Source organism: Megalobrama amblycephala, linkage group LG11 (genome assembly GCF_018812025.1).
Source record: "Megalobrama amblycephala isolate DHTTF-2021 linkage group LG11, ASM1881202v1, whole genome shotgun sequence".
Classification (NCBI taxonomy): Eukaryota; Metazoa; Chordata; class Actinopteri; order Cypriniformes; family Xenocyprididae; genus Megalobrama; species Megalobrama amblycephala.
Genome location: NC_063054.1, coordinates 20,550,369 through 20,572,145, shown reverse-complemented (window position 1 = coordinate 20,572,145; position 21,777 = coordinate 20,550,369). Strand labels below are relative to the sequence as shown.

Below are 21,777 nucleotides of genomic sequence, written 5' to 3'. Positions count from 1 at the left end.
GCCATTGTTGTCTGTTTATCATTTATCAACCCATTGCTGCCTACCTATTGACCCTCTGCCTGTTCCTTGGACTGTGATTCTTGCCTGTGACCCTGAACTACTGCTTGTTCCTGACTACGATTCTGCCTGTTCTCCATTGCTGTGTTTGCTGGTTCTGACCCCTTACCTGCCTGTACGACCATGAGTACTTTATTAAAGCTTGCTAAATGGATCCCATGTCGAGTGATGAGTCATTATATATATATATATATATATATATATATATATATATATATATATATATATAATATTATATATATAATAATGACTGGACCTATATAATGTGGACCTATATGATGTCTATGGTATGTCCTCCATTGTTGTTTACCATGTCATTTTCTTCTTCGAGCGAGAATGACGTCAATCACTACTTTCCGGCTACACCACGCCGTACCGAACTGAACCGTACCGCTCAGTGGAAACGAGGCATAAAAGAGCCAAAGGAATTGCCGTGCGATATTTGCATAACACGCACCACCCCGCAAGGCGGGTATAAATACGGAAGCGGATGCAGTCGCACTCTGTTTTTCGCTGAGGAGACAACCTGAGTCTGCATTACAGCAAAGGCACAGGAACTGTGGCGACGGGACGTATGTCTCCGTTCCCTCCTTTAGGGAACTAGGATTACATACGTAACTAAGACGTTCCCTTTCAGTCAGTCACATTCAACGTACGTCAGGTGTGAACCGACGAATTGGGATCCCAAATAAAATGCCACAGTTACTGACCCATTCCAGCGCCCAGCGTAAGCTCCAGCCACCCAGCGCACCTTGGGGCAGAGAAGGAGGCCGAGCTTACACTGAGAGTCTACTGCTGTTCCGCATGACCCATTCAGTAAGACTTAGACAACACTGGGAAAGCGAACCCATAGGGGACGCTGCGGAAACCACAACCTACCCAGAGGGGGAGGTATTACGTGGAAATACACATATGGACTGGCCATGGGCAGTGCGCATATGGAGTACCTGGGATGGCTCCAGCCTGGCACAAGGGGGAGACACATCTGACAGGAACGGCAGAGCAGGCTCTGCCAAGGGAAAGACACAGGCTCGCCATAGGGAGTTAACTGTGGACAATACACATATGGGATTGCTTACGTAAAGGGGTCACAACATATGGCACCCAGCCAAAAATCAACGTCAGCGACAGACACTTGGCCTAGTATCAGACACTCCGCAATGTCCGAGCCGCAGGGGGTGGCGGAAGAACTCAACAGGGTTCGCCAAGACAGGGAACTCGCTGGAGCAATAGATGCACGTATCCGGCCCAGGGAGCGGGAATGGCACAGCAAGCCTACACTAGAACGGGTCCTTCACGTTACCGGCTACTGGAAGCGAGTACACAGTAAGATACGGGTTCAACATGAATGCTATAGAATCTAGCGAACATGTTAGGTGTCGCCCAGCCCGCAGCTCTATGTATATCTGTCAGCGAGGCTCCGTGCGTCAGCGCCCAGGAAGAAGCAACTCCTCTAGTGGAGTGAGCTCTCAACCCAAGCGGGCAAGGCACGCCTTGGGACTGATAAGCCAAGGCGATGGCATCCACTATCCAGTGGGCCATCCTCTGCTTGGAGACAGCCTTTCCCTTTTGCTGGCCTCTGTAACAGACGAAGAGCGGATCTGTGGTCCTAAAGCTTTGCGTTCTGTCCACGTACAGACGCAGAATGTGGACGGGACAGAGCAAAGCCAGGGCTGGGTCTACCTCCTCCGAGGGCAGCACTTGCAGGTTCACTACCTGATCTCTGAAGGGAGTGGAAGGAACCTTGGGCACATATCCAGGCCGGGGTCTCAGGATAACGTGAGAGTCACTGGGCCCGAACTCCAGGCACAATTCATCGACCGAAAATGCGTCCAGGTCCCCTACCCTCTTAACTGAGGCCAATGCAACCAGGAGGGTGGTCTTAAGGGACAGTACTTTTAACTCAACTGACAGCAAAGGCTCGAAGAGAGGTCCCCGGAGAGATGCAAGTACCAGGGACAGGTCCCAAGAGGGTATGGAGGGAGGGCGAGGTGAATTCAGTCTCCTCGCCCCCCCTCAGGAACCTGATGGTCAGGTCATGTTTGCCCAAAGACTTACCATCAACTGCATCATGATGTGTGGCAATAGCGGCAACATACACCTTGAGGGTGGAGGGAGACAGCCTTCGCTCCAAGCCCTCTTGCAGAAAGGAAAGAACATGTTCGGGGGTCCTCTCGGTGAGAGGAATACCATTCGACGAACAGGTTCCACTTCAGGGCATAGAGGTTTCTCGTAGAAGGAGCTCTAGCGGAAGTGATGGTGTCGACTGGGGTAGATCACTTAGAACCTCCACGTCACGTCCAGGGACCAGACATGGAGTCTCCAGAGGACACAGGTGCCACAGAGTGCCCCGTCAGGAGATCCTTTCCTCAGAGGAATGGGGCCAAGGAGGTGCTGTCGCAAGGAGCGTCAGTTCTGTAAACCAGGTCCGAGTGGGCCAATACGGAGCGACTAGCAAGACCTGCTCCTCGTCCTACCTGACTTTACGCAGTAGCTGTGCGAGTAGGCTCATCGGGGGAAACACAGACTTGCGTAGGCCCCGGGGCCAGCTGTGTGGCAGTGCACCCATCCCGAGTGTGCCCTCGGACAGGACAACTGGCAATGGGCTGTGTCCGGAGAGGTAAACAGATCCTATCTGTGTGGCTCTGAAATGCTGCCAAATCAACTGGACCACCTGGGGATGGAGTCTCCATTCGCCTGGAAGCGGAGGCTGCCGTGAGAGCTTGTCGGCTGCACAGTTGAGCACGCTTGGGACGTGAATGTCAAGAAGCGACCTCAGATGGTTCTGACTCCATAGCAGGAGATAACGGGCGAGTTGCGACATGTGACGGGAGCGTAGACCACCCTGGTGATTGATGTATGCAACGGTCGCAGGTGCATTGTCTGCAGACGCACGAGTGTAGTGGACACCCTAAACACCAGGGGACGCAGGGCGAACTGAATCGCATAGCCGAGTCAGATAGTACGGATGAGCCAGCGGGACGGGCTGGGAAGCGCTAACCAGGCCTCCAGACTCCGAGCCAGCGGGACCAACGGAACCACAGACATACCCAACGTGGGGCAGCGAGGCAGAGTGCTGGAACCCGACTCGGACAGCATAGCGGCCCGAAGTGGGGTCGGACTCTGCCAGGTGACAGGGTGTATGGGTATGGGAGACGGCACAAGAGACGCGGCCTCGACATTCACACTGACACCTGCTGGCGAGGCGAGAGGGGGCTGAGGGTGGCAAGACGTAGCGGCGCACACCGCCAACTGCACCCTCTTGGGACCTGGAGGATTGGGAAACAGCTCTTTCTGTGAGGAAGTGGGTACCTCTGGACCCTGGAGAGCCAGTGGCGGCTCAGAACGGAACAGAAAATCCCCCCCGGCCCTCCTCCGGGGGAGGGAGCGATGTGGACATCGTCTCCCGAAAGAGCCGTCTTCCTCTCCTCCAGGTCGTCTGTCTCAGGACCACTTCCAAGATCTCTTGCCACCTGGCTTGGCTGTGGGTTGAGCGGGCTCAGCAGGCTGGGCGCCTCATCTGCGACCGGCTCCCTGCTGTCTGCCAGGTGGAGGCTGCTGCTTTGCAGACTTCGCAGGGGCGGAGAACGACGCAAGCGGGCACCCTTGGCAACGAGCAGGTGGAGTGACTGCAGCCGGCGGTGGAGTAGTGGCAGCAGCGGACCACCAGGGCAGGATGTGCTTTATAGCCTCCGTCTGCTTCTGTGCGGCCGAGAACTGCTGGGCGAAGCTCTCGACTGTGTCACCGAATACAATAGCTAAGAGGAGATTATCGGTTAACATGTGCTTGAGGCGCTACAGCGATCTTTCACGACACATTAAAGAGCCAAAAATGGTATTTATTGATTGAATTTCTTTAAAAAAAAAAAGACAAAATTTGACTTTGTTTCATACATAACGCGTTAGTCCAACACTTGTTTCTAGTGATGGTGTGAAAATTTGACATCTTTCTCTCTACTGACCAGTGTAATCAATCGCTTTATATTTTTTCCTCTTTTGGAATGTCATAGAAATGCTATTTCTTTTGCTCTTGGGGAATTCAAAAAATATATTTTTTGTCCTGTTGCGGGTCAATTTGACTCGCTTTGATTTTTGAGTTGTCGGAAATAACAGATAATAAATAAGTTTTTTTTCTTGAAATTGTGTGACTTTCTCATTTAGGTTCATGAACATGCATGCAAATTTTCAACACGCTGACGCTGTTTTGACATATACACACTATATTACTATTACGTTTGTGATGTGCGCGGGTTAGTTTGACCCGCATATTTTAATGTTCAAAGGCAACTGTACAAACCAAAAATAACAACATTTCTTGGATACATTTTATTTTAATTGTTGAACTACACTAGAAAAATGGAGCGCAGCTGGAAGAAAACAAAACTAGAAGTATTCCGCATTTCGTGGAGAGAGAAAATTACTGAGTACAGAAAGGCCTTAAAAACTGCTAGATCTGCCTATTTTTCAAAACTTTTAGAAGAAAATAAACACAACCCTAGGTATTTATTTGATACAGTGGCTAAATTAACAAGAAATAAAGCTTCAACTTCTGATGTTTCCAAAGAGCATAGCAGTAATGACTTTGTAGCTGCCGTCAGTGGCAACTCTTATATATTTTAGTTCATAATATGCACTTTATAGTTAAAAGGTTAATAAATAGTTAAAATCTTCAAAATAATCGTTAGAATAAATAAGCAATATAATTTTTGTTAATACATGTCAATTCATTTCATATTATTCAGCTAAAACCATAGAAAAAGGAGGAACCTATTTCCTTTTGTTCCGCTAGGGAATTATTTAATTGCTGCTATCAGGATATTTTTTTCCGGTGCACTACATGTAGAAGAGCCACACGAGGTGCTGCACGCGTGACATGTCTGCAAAAGTTATGCCTATAAGAAGTGCTAAGAAGTTATATTGTCTTTTTGTTTAAAGAAGAAGAAACTGTAACCCTCCAAGTTTATTCCTCTTGAGTTAGAGAGGCCAATGAGGTATGTATTTTATCGTGTTAATTGCTTTGCCGTATGTGAACGTGTGTTATGTGACCGTGTGTTAATGTATAATTAGTCAATTAAGTGTATTTTCTTACGTGTTGAATGTGCATTTTATTTATTCGTTTTGTGTGTATTTTTCGTTTATTATTATGTGTAAAACACCACTTTTAGAGGGTTAATTTAAGTTTTACGTATTTCCTTTCATAGTTCTGACGGCATTGTTGGGACATAAAAGGCTCAAATGTACAAGACATGTTGAAGACTCGTGTCCGAATAAATGTCTGTTAAAAATCAAGAACGACCTGAGCCTTTGCTTCAACTCGAGGGGAGTAACAGACTTTATGAACTTCTTTACTTGCAAGATTGATAATATTAGAGAGAAAATTATAACCATGCAACCAGTCTACTACATTATTGTGTCAGACAGTGCATTGTAGTGTCCCTGAAGAAAAATTCAATTCATTTTCTGCTTTAGGAGAGGAAGAATTGTCTAAACTTGTTAAATCATCAAAATCAACAACATGTATGTTAGACCCTATACCGACTAAGCTATTGAAAGAGATGCTTCCGGAGGTCATAGATCCGCTTCTTAATATTGTTAATTCATCTTTATCACTAGGATACGTACCAAAAACTTTTAAGCTGGCTGTTATTAAACCTCTTATTAAAAAACCACAACTTGATCCTAGAGAATTAGTCAATTACAGGCCGATTTCAAATCTCTCTTTTTCTATCAAAAATACTAGAAAAGGCAGTTTCATCACAACTATGTTCCTTTTTAGAAAGAAATAGTATCTGTGAGGATTTCCAGTCAGGATTTAGACCGTACCATAGTACTGAGACTGCTCTCATTAGAGTTACTAATGATTTGCTCTTATCATCAGATCGTGGTTGTATCTCTCTATTAGTGTTACTGGATCTTAGTGCTGCATTTGACACTATTGATCACAATATTCTTCTAAATAGACTCGAAAACTATGTTGGCATTAGTGGAATTGCATTGGCATGGTTCAAATCATACTTATCTGACCGTTATCAGTTTGTAGTAGTAAACGATGAGATGTCATATCAATCACAAGTTAAATATGGAGTACCGCAAGGCTCAGTACTAGGACCGTTGCTTTTCACTCTGTACATGCTACCCTTGGGAGATATCATTAGGAAGCATGGCGTTAGTTTTCATTGTTACGCTGATGATACTCAGCTCTATATTTCTTCATGCCCTGACGAAACTTACCAATTCGCTAAATTAACAGAATGTATAGCTGATATAAAAAACTGGATGACCAGTAATTTCCTACAACTAAATTCAGAAAAAACAGAGATTCAAATTTTTGGACCAAAAACTACTTCACGCAGTAACCTAGAATTCTGTCTAACACTTGATGGCTGCTCTGTTAAGTCTTCGTCGTCAGTTAGAAATCTGGGTGTGCTCTTTGATACCAAGCTTTCATTTAAAGGCCATGTTACTAGCATCTGCAAAACCGCATTCTTCCATCTTAAAAATATATCTAAACTACGACATATGCTCTCAATGAAAAATCAATGACCCATATAGACAAAACACTTACAAAACACTTCTTTGTTAAAAATTACAGACTTAAGTACAGACTTAAGTGTGGTATCTTTTTAAAGGGAGTACTACACAGATTATTGTAGAAGTAAGGAAAGTTGTAAAAGTAAAGTTTTAAAAAAGTTATAATTATAAATATATTATATTTTATTTAAAATATATATTTTACAAAACATGTTTGTTATGTTGGAGGAGTCAAAATAATCACCAGGCAGAACATGAGCAATAGCTTAGCATTTCTTTACTATATAGTTCTTCTTATCTCCTTCTTACATCGGAACATGTAAAACACCACAGTGCCACCTAGTGGACATTAATAATATAGCAATGCAAACTATGCAAAGGAAAGAGAACACAACATCTTCCCCTTTTCAGAAAGAAAACAACTGTTTGTATATCACAACATAAATAAACAAGTCAAGAATAAACAAGTATTATTGAAACAACTAAATAAAAATGGTTACACTTTGTGTGTGTTATTCAGTCAAATATTCACACAGCTATCTCAAGTTCTCCATATCCCTACATATGTAAAACATAGTCCTTGGTCTAGACAGGTTTTTGTCTAACTCTAACAGACCTATTCACTGGACTTGTCTTTCCATGTTGTACCTCAGCAGGAGTAACATTTCCACTCGATTCTGGCAGTTCAGCACAGGGACGGATTACGAACCGGGCCAGCGGGGCCGCTGCCCAGGGGCCCTAGGGGTGCAGGGGGCCCGTGGGGCCCCTAGCCCAAAACAATTTGCAACGCTTATCAACAATGTATTTTCGTTTGTCTATTTTAGAGGGCCTACATTCTTTGATCCTCTGCCTACAAGGGCCCCTGCCCTATAGGAGGGCGTTTGGCTGCCAAGGGCCCTTGAATTGTGGTGGTTGTGGTGGTGGTGCTGGTGGTGGTGGGGGAGGTCGGTGCTTTCAGGGGGCCCCCGGCCCTGCTATAGGGAAATGGGTGCATGGGAGCCTACTTTTAGAAGGCCCTCTTAGGCCCTCCTATTATGGTCCTGGCTTCTGGCTACCAGGGGGACATAGGGAGGATGGGGGCTTTGGGGCTTTTAGAGGGCCTCTGATTATGAGGGCCCTACTAGGAGGCCCTAGGCTAGGGAGGAGGGTGTAGTGTACCTTTAGAGGGCCATCTGATTACAAGGGCCCCTACCATGGGGCCCCTGGCTTCTGGGGGAGGGGAGGGGGGCGTGTTAACAGCCTTACAGAAGGCCCTCTGACTAGGGAGCGGTAGCATGGTGGGATGGAGGCGGCTAACCTGCCCACTGAGTGGCCCCCAGACCAGTGTAGCAGTGTAAGAGTTTGACCAGTGTAATCACTCCCAGGGCTGTAGTGGAGGCTAAACGCAAGTAAACACGGTTTACCCACCTCTGAAATTTCAGAATTAGAGTTTACCCACTTCTCAATTGATCTAAATGCACATCATAGTATAGTTTATGCACAAAATGTGATCACAGAATTCTTATTTTACCACTACACCCCTGATCACTCCGTTCTGTACGGGGATATGGTACACAGGTGGATTCTGGCATGGTTCAGCTGGACACGGTACACATGTAGTGTGATCACTAACCGTGCCCCAACATGGCTCTCACTGTACGTTCACACCAGGAGAGACCAAAGCGAACACGTCGCCAAGGTCGTTGAAGAAGCTTCGTTGTTGAATTTGCTTTATTCACTTTGTTCGCTCATTGGAATGTTTGATTTAGCCTGTTACCGTGGGGCGTTGGTAAATCTATATATTAGAATTGGTTTTCACCGAACCGCGTCATAACTCATTACATAAGGTTAACTGACTTTTAACTTCTCTTTTTCGCTCTGGCCCGCCCAATTCGCTTCGCTGCCAGTGAATTTGCTTTGTTCGGCCAATTCGCCGAGAAATAATGACTTTTGTCGCTCTGGTCTCTTCTGATGTGAATGTACGTGACATCAATAATGACACTACAAATAATAAATATTTGAATTAATTTGAGAAAGTTGGTGTTAATAACAGTTTTTTTCACATTGGACTCCTTGCAATGCGTAAATCATGGGGAGAGACCTATCTTTTCCTATGGTAATAACCAGGCTGCTGAATAGAAATGGGATGATCAGGGGCGGAGCCAGACATTGTAAACATTCGGGGCTTAGACCAAATCTATATTTGTCCAAAGACAATTTAATTTTCTATTAACAGCTTTACTGACATGAAAGGAGCTTTTGTTGACGTATTCTTGTTCAGAAAATGTACATTATTTGACACTGTAATTTGTAAAACTTTGTTGGATGTACCAGCTCTAGGGGGGTCCGGGGGCATTCCCCCCGGAAGAAAATTTTGAAAATTTTAAGGTTAAATGCATCAATCTGGTGCTCTCTGGAAACTCAAAATTAAGAGCTTCAACCCATGTACAGTGTGCAAATTGAACAAAGAAACAGCATTGACTTGTACCTGGACATTAAAAAGGGTTCAAACATCTTTTTTACAATACTTTTGTACGATTTCTTTTTAAAAGATAAATCCTTGAGCTTTTATTTTGATCACCAGATCACCAGCCGATCGCATGCGCAGATGTGCGCACTTCTCGTGAAACGTTTTGCCCAGGGGCCCACACAACCCATAATCCGTCCCTGGTTCAGCAAGACGTGAGGCATTCCATACCTTACCATCATCAAACAGGTAGGAATCTTCACCTTTCTTCTGTACAACAGCTTTTGGTTGGGTGAACTTCCGATCACCTTTCTTTACCATCCAAGGTTTCTTAACTCGAACTAGATCACCAGGTTGAAATCTTGAAGGCTTTGCATTTCTTCTGGAATCCGTGTAGTGTTTAACTTTGTCTTGTTTCCTTTTCACCTGCTCTCGTATCATGTTTCTGTCAGTTTCTTTAACAGGAAAGTCCATGACTTGTAACTTGGTTCTCATACGTCGACCATGGAGTAACTCAGATGGTGTAACACCTGTGGTAGCATGAGGAGTACTTCGATAGTCCATCAAGAATGTTTGAGTGAAAGTCTTCCAAGGCTCTCCTTCAATTGAAGCAGTTTGTAGACAGTCTTTGAGGACTCTGTTGAACCTCTCAACTTCTCCATTCGCACGTGGGTAATAGACAGCAGATCTGAAATGACGGATGTCTCTCTCTCTCAGAAACTCAGAAAACTCAGAAGAGATAAACTGAGGTCCATTGTCTGAGACCAACTCTTTTGGATTTCCTTCCTGAGCAAAAACAGTAGTCAAGAACTGTTTAACAGTACATGTGTCAACCCTGGACACGAAAGCGACTTCCGGCCATTTGCTGAAGTAATCCACAAGCGTTATTGCGTATCTGCAGTCTGATGGTGCCGTTTCAAATGGTCCAACAATATCAATGCAGACCTTTTCCCATGCAGCAGAAGGTAATTCAACAGGGTTGAGAGGAGCATCATGTGTAACTGCAGACTTGTCATTTTGTTTGCACGTATGACAGTTGCGTATCAGAATTTCAGTCTGACTGTCCATCTTAGGCCACCAGTAAAATTGTCTAAGTATTTGCTTTGTACGGACTATACCTTGATGCGATTCATGTGCCAGTTCTATGAGTTTCCTCTGTAATGATTCTGGTACCAAGAGACAGTATGTTCCCCTGACAATACATCCATCCACGACAGCAAGCTCATGTCGGACAGGAAAGTATCCCTGTAAATCCACATCAACATCCTTTTTGTGTTTCGGCCAACGTGTCTGTTATGTACGCAGTTTTGCAAACACCGGGCAGCTGTTGCACACAGACTGGAAATCTTCCTTGGAGATTGCACTGGAAGCAAATGAAATCATAGCAACAGACTCAATGGTTTCTGCAAAATCATGTTCAGTGTTAGCAAGAGGCAGTATTGATAGGCAATCAGCAACACTGTTCAATGAACCGGGTCTGTATTGAACATCGTAGTCAAACTCCATTAAGCGTGCAGACCATCTGGCAACACGTAAACCAGCTCGACTATTTCCTTTACTTGTGAGAAGAGTAGTAAGAGCTTGATGGTCAGGTCATAGTAGGAATTTTCTTCCGCACAGCCACGTACGCAACTTCTCTGCAGCCCAGACACATGACAGTGCTTCCTTCTCGACAATGGAGTATTTTCGTTCAGCATCAGACAAGGAGCGTGAAGCAAAAGCAATGGTTCTTTCTGTTCCTGCGTCGTCCAGCTGAGTCAAGACAGCGCCAACACCATAGTCTGAGGCGTCACAAGAGAGTATTGTGCTGTGGTTGGGGTTGAATAATGAAAGAGCAGGACTATCCACTATTGCCTGTTTGACTCGATCAAAACTTTCTTGTGCTTCAGTAGTCCAGTGGAATTCAGTCTTTACGAAGTAAGGCTCTCATTGGCTCAACCAGAGTAGCATAGGCAGGCAAGAACTTACTGTACCAGGCACTAAGACCCAGAAATGACCGTAGTGTAGCTGCATCAGTAGGAGTGTGTGCATTTGTAGCAGTAGTATGAGCATCATCCGGGTGCAAGCCATCAGCTGTGAGTCTGTATCCGAGGAAGCTAAGTGTCGTCAAGTTAAACTTACACTTGTCTGCATTCAGTTTCAGACCAGCTTCACTAATCCTGTGCAGAACAGCTTTGAGGTTTGCATTGTGAATGGCTTTGGATGCACCATGGATGATCACATCATCCAAGTAACACTGTACACCATCAAGGTCTTTTAATATCATGGTCATCATCTGTTGAAAAGCAGATGGCGCTGAACACAGTCCATAGGGTACTCTACAGAACTGATATAGGCCTTCATGGGTAATGAAAGCAGTAAGCCCTCTGCTCTCCTCATGTAATTGTACTTGGTAGTATGCATTTTTAAGGTCAAGAGAAGAAAACATCTCTGATCCATGCAACTCAGACAGTATGTCTTCGATCAGTGGTAGAGGATGACTATCTTGTACCACAGCCTTGTTAGGTTCCCTTAAGTCGACACACATACGAATTGTGTTGTTCTTCCGTTTTGTGACTACGCTAGGAGAAACCCACTCAGATGAATCAATCTTCTCAATTATGCCATTCTCCTCTAGCTTGAATTCATCTGACACTGCTGCACGCACTGATAGAGGTAAGTGACAGAGTTTTTGTTGTACAGGCTTAACTCCAGGGTGGGTCTTCACTTTGTGTATGAAATTTTTAGCGCATCCAAATCCAGCAACAGTTGGTATGGGAACAGGACTATCAGTAGAAGCAAGTGAAGTGCTGGATGGTTGAAGCATTGCACAGTTAGTAGCAGGTTCAATCAAGCAACCACCCTTAATCTCAATGTCCAGTGCTCTACATAAGTCACGTCCAATGAGAGGAGTTCCTAATTTGACTATGTTAAACTCACCAGCAACCGTTTTTCCATAGTATGTCACATTCAGTCTCAGGTAACCACACACTGGTATGTTCTCCTTTGAGTAGGTTAGCTGCTTTGAGTAGTTTAGCTGCTAGGTTAGTAAGCTGCATTTTCGGTGGTGACAGGACGCATGAACTGAAGTGTTCTTTGAAGATGTGTTGCGGTACAGGTCTGTGTAGGAGATGTGGGCGTAGCTATGGTAAAAGTACCCATTGGAGCTCCATCATCTATATGGCAGTCATTCACACAGAGTACTGTCACTTCAGGTAAGCATACTTCATTAACTGACTTTGATGCTGTCTTGCACACCTTCGAGAAATGTCTGATTTTTCCACATGTTCTACATTTGCAGTCTTTAGCAGGGCAGGATTTATCATTTGCAAGGTGGTTAGCAGAACCACAGCGGTAACACTGCTGCTGTCCCCTCACACGCTTGTCATCCTTCGACTTAATCCTCGTTTTAATTTTGTGCATTCGCATCTTTTCTTGCTTCTGAATCGCTGCTACTTGTTTTGATTCCCCTTCAGCAATGACTTTAGCATCTGCTACATTGTTGCAAAGAGAGCAGTGCCATCTTAACATCCTCGTCGCCACTTGTTATGTTGGAGGAGTCATAATAATCAGCAGGCAGAATACGAGCTTTACTATATAGTTCTTCTTCTTATCTCCTTCTTACATCGGAACATGTAAAACACCACAGTGCCTAGTGGACATTAATAATATAGCAATGCAAACTATGCAAAGGAAAGAGAACACAACAATGTTCACTCTAAAACCTCAAAAAAATCAAAGCTAAATATCTGAACAAGTTCTGTGCCAAATTTTAGATTGATATCTCAAAAAAAGAACTTTCAGTCAGATTTTTTTGTGCACAGTACCAAACTTTTCCACTCAATGACATTCAGACTCCACCGGTGACCATATAAGAACTCCTTGATTTCTATATTTGGTTTGAGTGATCTGAACCATATATTTCCATACTTTTCAAAATATTTATGAACTTAACTAGTTCTATTTAGAAGTAGTTTGGGCAGTAATGTTAATATTTGACTTAAATTCAATCTCTAAAACACATATAAAAACATACGGAAAGAATCAGAGCGTGTGTTATAGTTGAAGAATCTATTGCTATTAATGTATTGATCTATCATTTCTTTTGAAAATCAGTCACCAAATATGAAAACTAGAGTCTGAAAGCTTTCAAATGATATATGATAGTTTGTCAAGATTACTTTAGGTTTAGACTAAGATGTTATTGTTATAAATGTATAATGGTAAATGTTCCAGGGGTGTCTGGGAAAAATAATAGTTTAAAAAAAAAATTATAAATCATAAATTCAGATATTTATTCTTTGCAATCTGTGAAAAGTATTGATATTAAAAGTTAATTATTTTTACCTGATTGTATATTTTTTTTCATAGTGTGATTTTTGGGGAATTGTATTGAATCCAATTAGGGTCAGTTTGACCCGGACCATACTGGCAGTCGCCAGAAATTGAACAGTGCATGAGGGTTAAACGGTACATGATTGTGGTGTTAAAAATGATAGGCATAACATTTAGCTTATTAAAACATACAGCTGGACACTAAACAGCAATGCAGGCATGGATAAACCACAGGTTAGCAACACCTGAGCTTGTGCTCTATTGTGTCCTCCTCAACGCACTGTGCTCTAGTAATCTGGAGGAAGAGAGCCTGCACCTCAGGAGCGCTGTTCTTTCCTCTTCAGATCTCATTATTACTGCAAGAAATGGGCCCTGCTGATGAAATGAGATAGAAGAATAAAGAAAAGATAGGGCTGGCTCGAATAACAGTGATGTACCTAATCGAGATGGGTATGCCTTGGTAATGATCATTCAGTGATGGAGACATATCTTTGAGGACTACTTCAATAATTACGATCATGAACTCTGAAGCAAGGTGGAAAATGGAGGGGAAAAGGGGAATTAGCTCTATAATAAAGGAGAACAGCTCAGTATTCGATTTGCCTGCCTACCAAAAACGATATGATTGGCAGCGAGGGAAACTAGTCTCAAAAACAATATTTACACTGAAGACAGAACGCAGGTGTGACGCACATTAGTAGCGTGAATGAATCAATTGTTTGAACAATAGACTGTATATATATATATATATATATATATATACTGCAAGAAATGTATATATATATATATATATATATATATATATATATATATATATATATATATATATATGGATGACGCACCTTTACTCTCTTCCATTGTAGTAACTGAAGCCGCCATTGTGTCAATATGGCGCTGATGTCTGCGCATAGTGAACGTGGAGCCCGAGTCTGCGCAATATTGAGCTCGAAGTAGAGCCATGATATCAAGTTCCCGCCCACATTCCCGCAAAATCGGAGAACACATTATGTCGGTGTGAAATAAACAGTTCTGGAAATGTACAAATTAAAGTTAAAGCTCCAGTCTCCCCCCGAAGATCCAGGGAAAAGTCCGTTGGTGCTTCAGTGACGACTTCCTCAGAGAAGCTGCAATCTCAGCTGTTAATCATGACGTCAAAACCCGCGTTTTTATAGCATCAAATAACTTAAAACAAACTTATTTAAAGAACGAACACTTTAACTATCATCAGCGTCATAAAAACTGCCTAAATCACAGAAACCATCTTTGCAATTAAAAATATTTGACGTGTAATTTGACTGTTTAGTTTGTCTCACGTCCATTGCATTACATTGAGAGGGCGGGGTTATGACCTATACTGCATCTAGCCACCTGGGGGCGGTCAAGACGCTTTGGCTTCACTTTAAGGTGCAATATGTAAGAATTTTGCAGTAAAATATCAAATAACCACTAGGCCAGTATTATTTATTTTGTTCACTTGAATACTTACAACATGTCAAATGTTTGTAACTGTAAATCGTGAGAAAATTGCAATTTTAACCAAGGCTCCAGGAAGTGTGAGGAGTCGCCTGTCAGTTGCGTCTTACCCGCGTTACCCTCGGTCTGCCTTGGTTTCCGGTTTTATTTTGTAGAAACCATGGAAACACCAAAGACGCTTTAATATTTACATGTTTTAATAGGCAAGGGAACAACTGTTTTGATATATTTATAGACAGAAAATTAATTGTTGTTATATAGCGCAACACATTTAGTCTTATTGTTCAAATCTAATTTTCTTGATTTTTTGTGAATACCATGCTTTTCCATGCCTCAGAGAAAAACACTATTTTGTCAAGTAGCTAACATAGCATAATCAGATGCAGCTTTATTTTTAGTAACAGTAATACAGAATTTTCTCCATCATATTCGTTTTCAAATTAATTGCATGGCATTTATCAACACAAGCCATCCAGTATTTAATATGATATTCTTAAAGGGGTACTTCACCCCTGGAAAGATGAATGTGTATTTAAAATTGGTCATTTATGTAGTAGAAATGTGATTTTTTTTTTTTTTAATTTGGAGCTTTCTGGACTGAGAAAAGGCAGAAAATGTATTTTTGACTAATGTGGATGAAAGACAACAACTCCCAGAATGCACTTGTTTTGCTGCCCTTGCGAGGCCACGCCCAAACCACGCCTATCGGTTACAGGCGGCATTACCAGGAAAATTCAAACAACTAGGCTTGCTTTGTTACATATTAATTCTATAAATCGTGAGTTAGTTCATACATTTACAGCGAAATGGTGCTAAATTGCTTTGTACCTGGATGTACACACAAAACCAGGAAAGGACAAGTAAGTTTCCATCATTTTCCAATTAAGTTAAAGATTTGGAGCGATGTAAACAGTGGCTGCGGGCCATCAAACACCCGAAGTTTGGAGATGACACCGTTATAGAAAACCTAAAAAAACGCAGAATATGTAGTCTCCATTTCAAGCACGAGGACTACGAACCAAATATCCTTGCAATGAAGAGAACCATTCCGAAGGACACCGCGATACCATCGATATTCACTTTCCCAGAGGACGAACAGCCTGGGCATCTGGTACTAAGCGTATTCGCCTAAAAGGAAGACTCGCTGATACTAGACTGATAACACAGTAGCCTACATGTAGTGTTGTAGGTAGCAGTAAAACTGCAAACTTAGCAAAGTAACGTTAGATAGACAATTACATATAAGTTGACTGTTATCAAAGTAAAGCCACTGTTCTGTAAAACTGAGTTAGTCTATTTATCTATTTATGCTAATGTTACCACAAAAGCCTGTTGCTGTATTGGTTGAGATGACTGCAGAGACCTTTAAATTTGCGAGATGAACCACTGATGTAGTGCAGACAAAATAAAGTTAATTACTGTAAGCTTAAAAATATAATTGACACCCACTTTTGATAAAATCTTTGATCTATGTCCGTGAGTAACCTCAAACGCGCATATGTATGGGCGTGGTGAAAAAATGCAGAACTACCTGCTATTACTGGCTGTAGTTTTAAGCCTCTGGCCAAAAAAGCCTCCGATGACGCAAAATGACGATTTTTGCGTCATCGGAGGCTTTTTTACAGAATAAAAATGCATAAATCTCTCATCTCGGGCTGATATGAAGGGGGAAAGCACAGTAATTCGAAAATACTAGTGGTATTCTACTAATACAAAGCTTAATGCTAAATCCTGAAGTAACCCTTTAAATCGATCTCGCTTACTGCAGTGTGTAACAGTGTCTCACATCAGCTGCCGAGCGAACGCACAGAGTAACATTATAACATCATTTTCAACACACTCAAATGTATCTAATATGATAAACAGAGCTGCGTTACCTCATACTCATGACTGGAAAAGCGGAAGCAGCGCCAGTGACTGTGACATAATAAAGTTCCACTGCTCGCAGCGTGTGTTGCGAAATCGCTCCAGCGGCCTCGTTCAGCTCCCACAACACTTGGTCCTGCTCTGCTTCATACTACAGTAACGTTAATAATCGCATCCATGAACATGATTTCTTCTCAAGTCCTATCTCAATTCTTTTCCACGGTCCATTGAGGTGAAGACCACATGTCCCAAGATTCTGCGTTTAAACTTGGCGTCATCAAGCTACACCTTTGTTTTGAACAGGCCTCTAGCGACCTCTAGTGGACAGAAAATATTACATAGTGCACCTTTAAGTTTCCAGGACTTGTGTGGCACGCTTGGTTTGAATGAATTGGTTATACGATAATTAAATAAATGTCAGATAAATAAATAAGAAGTTAATGTTGAGTAATACATTTGAGACACATTCCAGTTATTTCATTTACTTTTGTTCCACCTACAAAAATAGGCACCACAGAAAAATCATCATTAGTAATTTGCAGACTATCTGGAATGTGCAAACATAGTCGAGCAAAGTGAAAGGCTATAAGTCCTAATACTAAACGCCTTTTGACCAAACAAATTTGAGGACCAGAATCAGCTCTCATGTAAATTTTGGATATACTTGGATATTAAATTGCAATAATAATGCAAAACACAATATCAGCAAGAATGGTTATGATGGCGTCAATTATCAACATTTGTTCTAGTCCAAAATAGTTATTTTAAAGGTGCCCTAGAACGTTCTTTCACAAGATGTAATATAAGTCTAAGGTGTCCCTTGAATGTGTCTGTGAAGTTTCAGCTCAAAATACCCCATAGATTTTTTTTAATTAATTTTTTTAACTGCCTATTTTGGGGCATCATTAACTACGCACCGATTCAGGCTGCGGCCCCTTTAAATCTCGTGCTCCCTGCCCCCCCGAGCTCTCGACTATAATACAGTGCATAAACAAAGTTCACACAGCTAATATAACCCTCAAATGGATCTTTACAAAATGTTCGTCATGCATGCTGCATGCATGCTTCGAATCATGTGAGGATAGTATTTATTTGGATGTTTACATTCGATTCTGAATGAGTTTGAGGCTGTGCTCCGTGGCTAAAGCTAACATTACACACTGTTACACTGTTACTGCACATGAAAGTAGCGACGGCTCTTGTCTCCGTGAATACAGTAATAAACGATGGTAACTTTAACCACATTTAGCAGTACATTAGCAACATGCTAACGAAACATTTAGAAAGACAATTTACAAATATCACTAAAAATATCATGTTATCATGGATCATGTCAGTTATTATTGCTCCATCTGCCATTTTTCGCTGTTGTCCTTGCTTGCTTACCTAGTCTGATGATTCAGCTGTGCACAGATCTAGACGTTAATACTGGCTGCCCTTGTGTAATGCCTTGAACATGGGCTGGCATATGCAAATATTGGGGGCGTACATATTAATGATCCCGACTGTTACGTAACAGTCGGTGTTATGTTGAGATTCGCCTGTTCTTCGGAGGTCTTTTAAACAAATGAGATTTATATAAGGAGGAGGAAACAATGGTGTTTGAGACTCACTGTATGTCATTTCCATGTACTGAACTCTTGTTATTCAACTATGCCAAGGTAAACTCAATTTTTGATTCTAGGCACCTTTAATAACGAGTGGTAATTGTAGGCTACTTTTATGTGGCAATAAAAATGATATCATAAAGAGTTAGCATAAGAGCCAAAACATAAATTGCTGAGTCAGAGGGAGAAAATGCCAGTGGGCAAAAAAAATGCCTTCCCTAAATAAACGTGCAGCAAATGTGCCACAACATCAACAACTTCCTCTCTCACTTCTACAAAGCTTCACGCTGACCTCTGATGCCCTTGTGGGTCATCTTGAACCCCTGGCACTGGCATGACCTTGGCAGCACAAGTCAGGAGGTTTTAATTCCCTGTTCAAGAGGCCCTATGTCACTTCACGGTTGTTTGTGGCAGTGGGTCTGGAATCTTCCTCTTCTTTACAAATCAATCGTTCTCTGGAAGCTGATACTTCTTCTTTTCTTGTCAGCTGTTTTCCGGCTTCGGGGCTCTTGTGACCTGTGCAGCAGATGGTAAAGATGAAATGATGGTGGGATAAGGATTTGTCGAGTGCTGCAGACAAGATACGCACTCAAGTATTATTTTTTCATTCTAACCATATGGTTGTTGGTCAAACCATCAAATGCCAAACTCTCTCAACTATTTTAGTTTAGAGGGTCAGCATTCCACCATCTCTTATCTACTGTTGGTTGGGCAGTTACTAATACAGTAGATCTCACAAAAGCAGTTTTACACAAAGCTGCTCTGAATTCTACACCCAAAACCTTTATAGAAAAATATCTAGCACAATATCTAGAAAATAAAAATATAAAACAGTTAAAAAATAATAAAATAAAATGTAGGCATCTCACACTACAGAATAAACTATCATGGATGTCAATAGAGAAACTATAGTGTCAGGAATAAATATTCAAATAAAAGAATGAACAGTAATTATCCTCACTGTAATTCTGTGGCTGCACTAATATGAAACGATTAAATACTATAATTTTACGTTTTGATTTACATATTGCTCTTTATTATAATTTTTTGTTTTAGTGTAAAAATGAAAAAAAAAAAAAAAAAAAAAAAAAATGTAAGTACGACTGAAAAAACACCCCAGTCTTATAAAAAACAATGTGGTGTGATTTTTATGTTTCTGTAAGGGATCAGTCATCAGTCCAGTTGTTAGCAATTTGTCTGATTTAACATCTTTTTTAAATTAATTCTTAGTTTTAATTAATTTTAGATGACTAGCAATAATTTCAGTTTTTAGTGAACATTTTCAGGAAAGTTCTACGCCCATGTTGGAGCCCGATCACACGAAAATGCGTATCAATAGTACGAGTTTGTAATCTCGTAGAGTATATACGCCAAAATGAGTTTTGGCGTGCTTATGGTACGCAGTTTTCCGCGTGCATATGATACGCACTTTATGGTGTATTATATGTACGAAACCCCCACCCCCCACCCCCATCCTACCCAAGAGCGTGTCATATACACGCCATAAAGTGTGTATCATATGCACGCGAAAAAAACGCGTACCATAAGCACGCCAAAACTCATTTTGGCGTATATATTCTATGAGATTACACACTCGTACTATTTATACGCATTTTCATGTGATCGTGTTGCCATGCTGCCATGCCATGCTTGAAAAAAGTAGCAAAGATAGAGAAAATGGGCACACAGCCATGTCAAGCATGTCAAAACCCAAGCTCACTCAGTTCAGCACGACATACAAGATGCAGAGAGTTGCACATGTATTTTTTTTTTTAAAACAAAACAAAACAAAACATGACTGATAATAATCACTGATTAATAATAACTTGGTTTGTAAAATTACAACCAGTATTACAACAATTTCTATTGGCTAGTCAAGATTTTCCATTCATTATTTGTGTTAATCTAATACAAAAAAATGAAAGAAGAAGATACTGAAAATGTGTTGAATGGCAGCAGTGAAGCCAGACTCTTTTAATATCCAGCTTTTATACTATTCCAGCAGGTCATTACATTTACAGTCAATCGAAACAAAGGCTCTCTAGCTCCAAAACTGTCTGAGTGAGCCTTAGACTTTATCATTTTGTTGAGGAATTTTCACTTATATGACAGGAACTTTGAAATCTGTCAATCAGTTGTGAATTCAGTAATGTAAAATTCTGTTCTTCGGTGAAAAGAGGACTGCAGTGTCTGAAGTGAATTATTCAAATCGTATACGAATATAAAAGAGTGCATTCAGTTTATCAAATTTACCTGGATAGCTGCTGAAAACATGTTCTGACTGACTTCTCACCATATTTTCAATAGATTATTGAATAGATTTTCAATAGATTAGATTCCTCTTGTTAAATAAATGCTTTCTGGGAAGCTGAAGAGTTGCAAAGTACATAGAATTATAAGTCTGTAACCGTGATTAACCACAGAATCCATGCAAATACAACGTATTATTAGCCTATTATATATCACACTAGAGAATTACGAATGTGTTTAATGTGAAACAGCTTACAAGTAGTGACAAAAGTAAAATGGAAAACATTGTAAATCCTTCATGAGAAATGGAGACAAAGAGTGAACAGGGAAAGGAACAAAAAAAGAGAATGAAGACTTTTCAGTCCAGACTGCACAATCCCTGGAGATTTATAGAGATTCTTGCTAGCCAGTTTCAACAGACATTCTTACCAGAGACAGTTACGGACCAAAGACCCTCAAATATTAACTCAGTGAACATCAGCATCATTCAGCAGCAGTTTGTTCAGTAACATTTTTGTAGAGAGATTAACCCGGTGCAAAAAGCTGGGATTTTATTTTTTTAGTTAACATAAAATATATAGTTGACTTCTGTATTTTCAACAAGACAAAGCAGGCAAGATTACTTTTTTCATTGAGAGATTTTAAGATAACAAAAAACATATGCCATATTATATACCATGCATAATAAGATACACTGGAAGAGTGTGATGCCAACATCAAAATGTTAACCAGTCCCAAATAGATATTTAAAGGGATAGTTAAATATAGTTAAACCCCAAAATAAAAATTTTGTCATTACTTACTCACCCTCAAGTTGTTCCAAACTTGTATGAGTTTCTTTCCTCTGCTGAGCACAAAAGAAGATATTTTAAAGAATGTAGGGTATCCACTGACTTCCATAGTAGGAAAAAAATACAATAGAAGTCAATGGGTGTCATCAGATACCAACATTTTTTTTTAAAATGATCTTCTTTTGTGTTCAACAGAAGAAAGAAACTCATACAGGTTTGGAACAACATGAGGGTGAGTAAATGATGATAAAATGTTCATTTTTGGGTGAACTATCCCTTTAAGCATTGTTTAAGTCTACTATTGTAGGTTATGCAGTCTTACTAAAAGTAATCCATGTTTAAGCTATTGTAACAATATATGTTATGAAATAAAAAAATGTTACAAATAATTTTTACATTCATGTATTTATTAGCTTTAAAATTTAGTTTGAATTAATATTAA

At 41.2% G+C, this 21,777-nt stretch overlaps 1 protein-coding gene across 5 annotated transcripts in view; it reads right to left on the bottom strand.

Annotated features, from left to right (window-relative positions):
• Window positions 1–21,777, bottom strand: part of esr2a (estrogen receptor 2a) — a 121,592-nt gene that overhangs the window by 34,312 nt on the left and 65,503 nt on the right. For 2 of the 5 annotated variants that reach the window (XM_048206649.1, XM_048206652.1), the window contains exon 3: window positions 18,587–18,810. The exons of 1 other annotated variant lie outside the window; for it this stretch is intronic. Coding sequence is in view for 2 of the 4 variants with exons in the window: in XM_048206655.1 (XP_048062612.1) it covers window positions 14,191–14,353 (163 nt within the window). In the remaining 2 variants the exon portion in view is untranslated. Of the gene's footprint in view, window positions 1–14,190; window positions 14,432–18,586; window positions 18,811–21,777 lie in introns of those variants that run through there. 2 more of the 5 variants (XM_048206655.1, XM_048206647.1) reach the window with 2 other exon arrangements.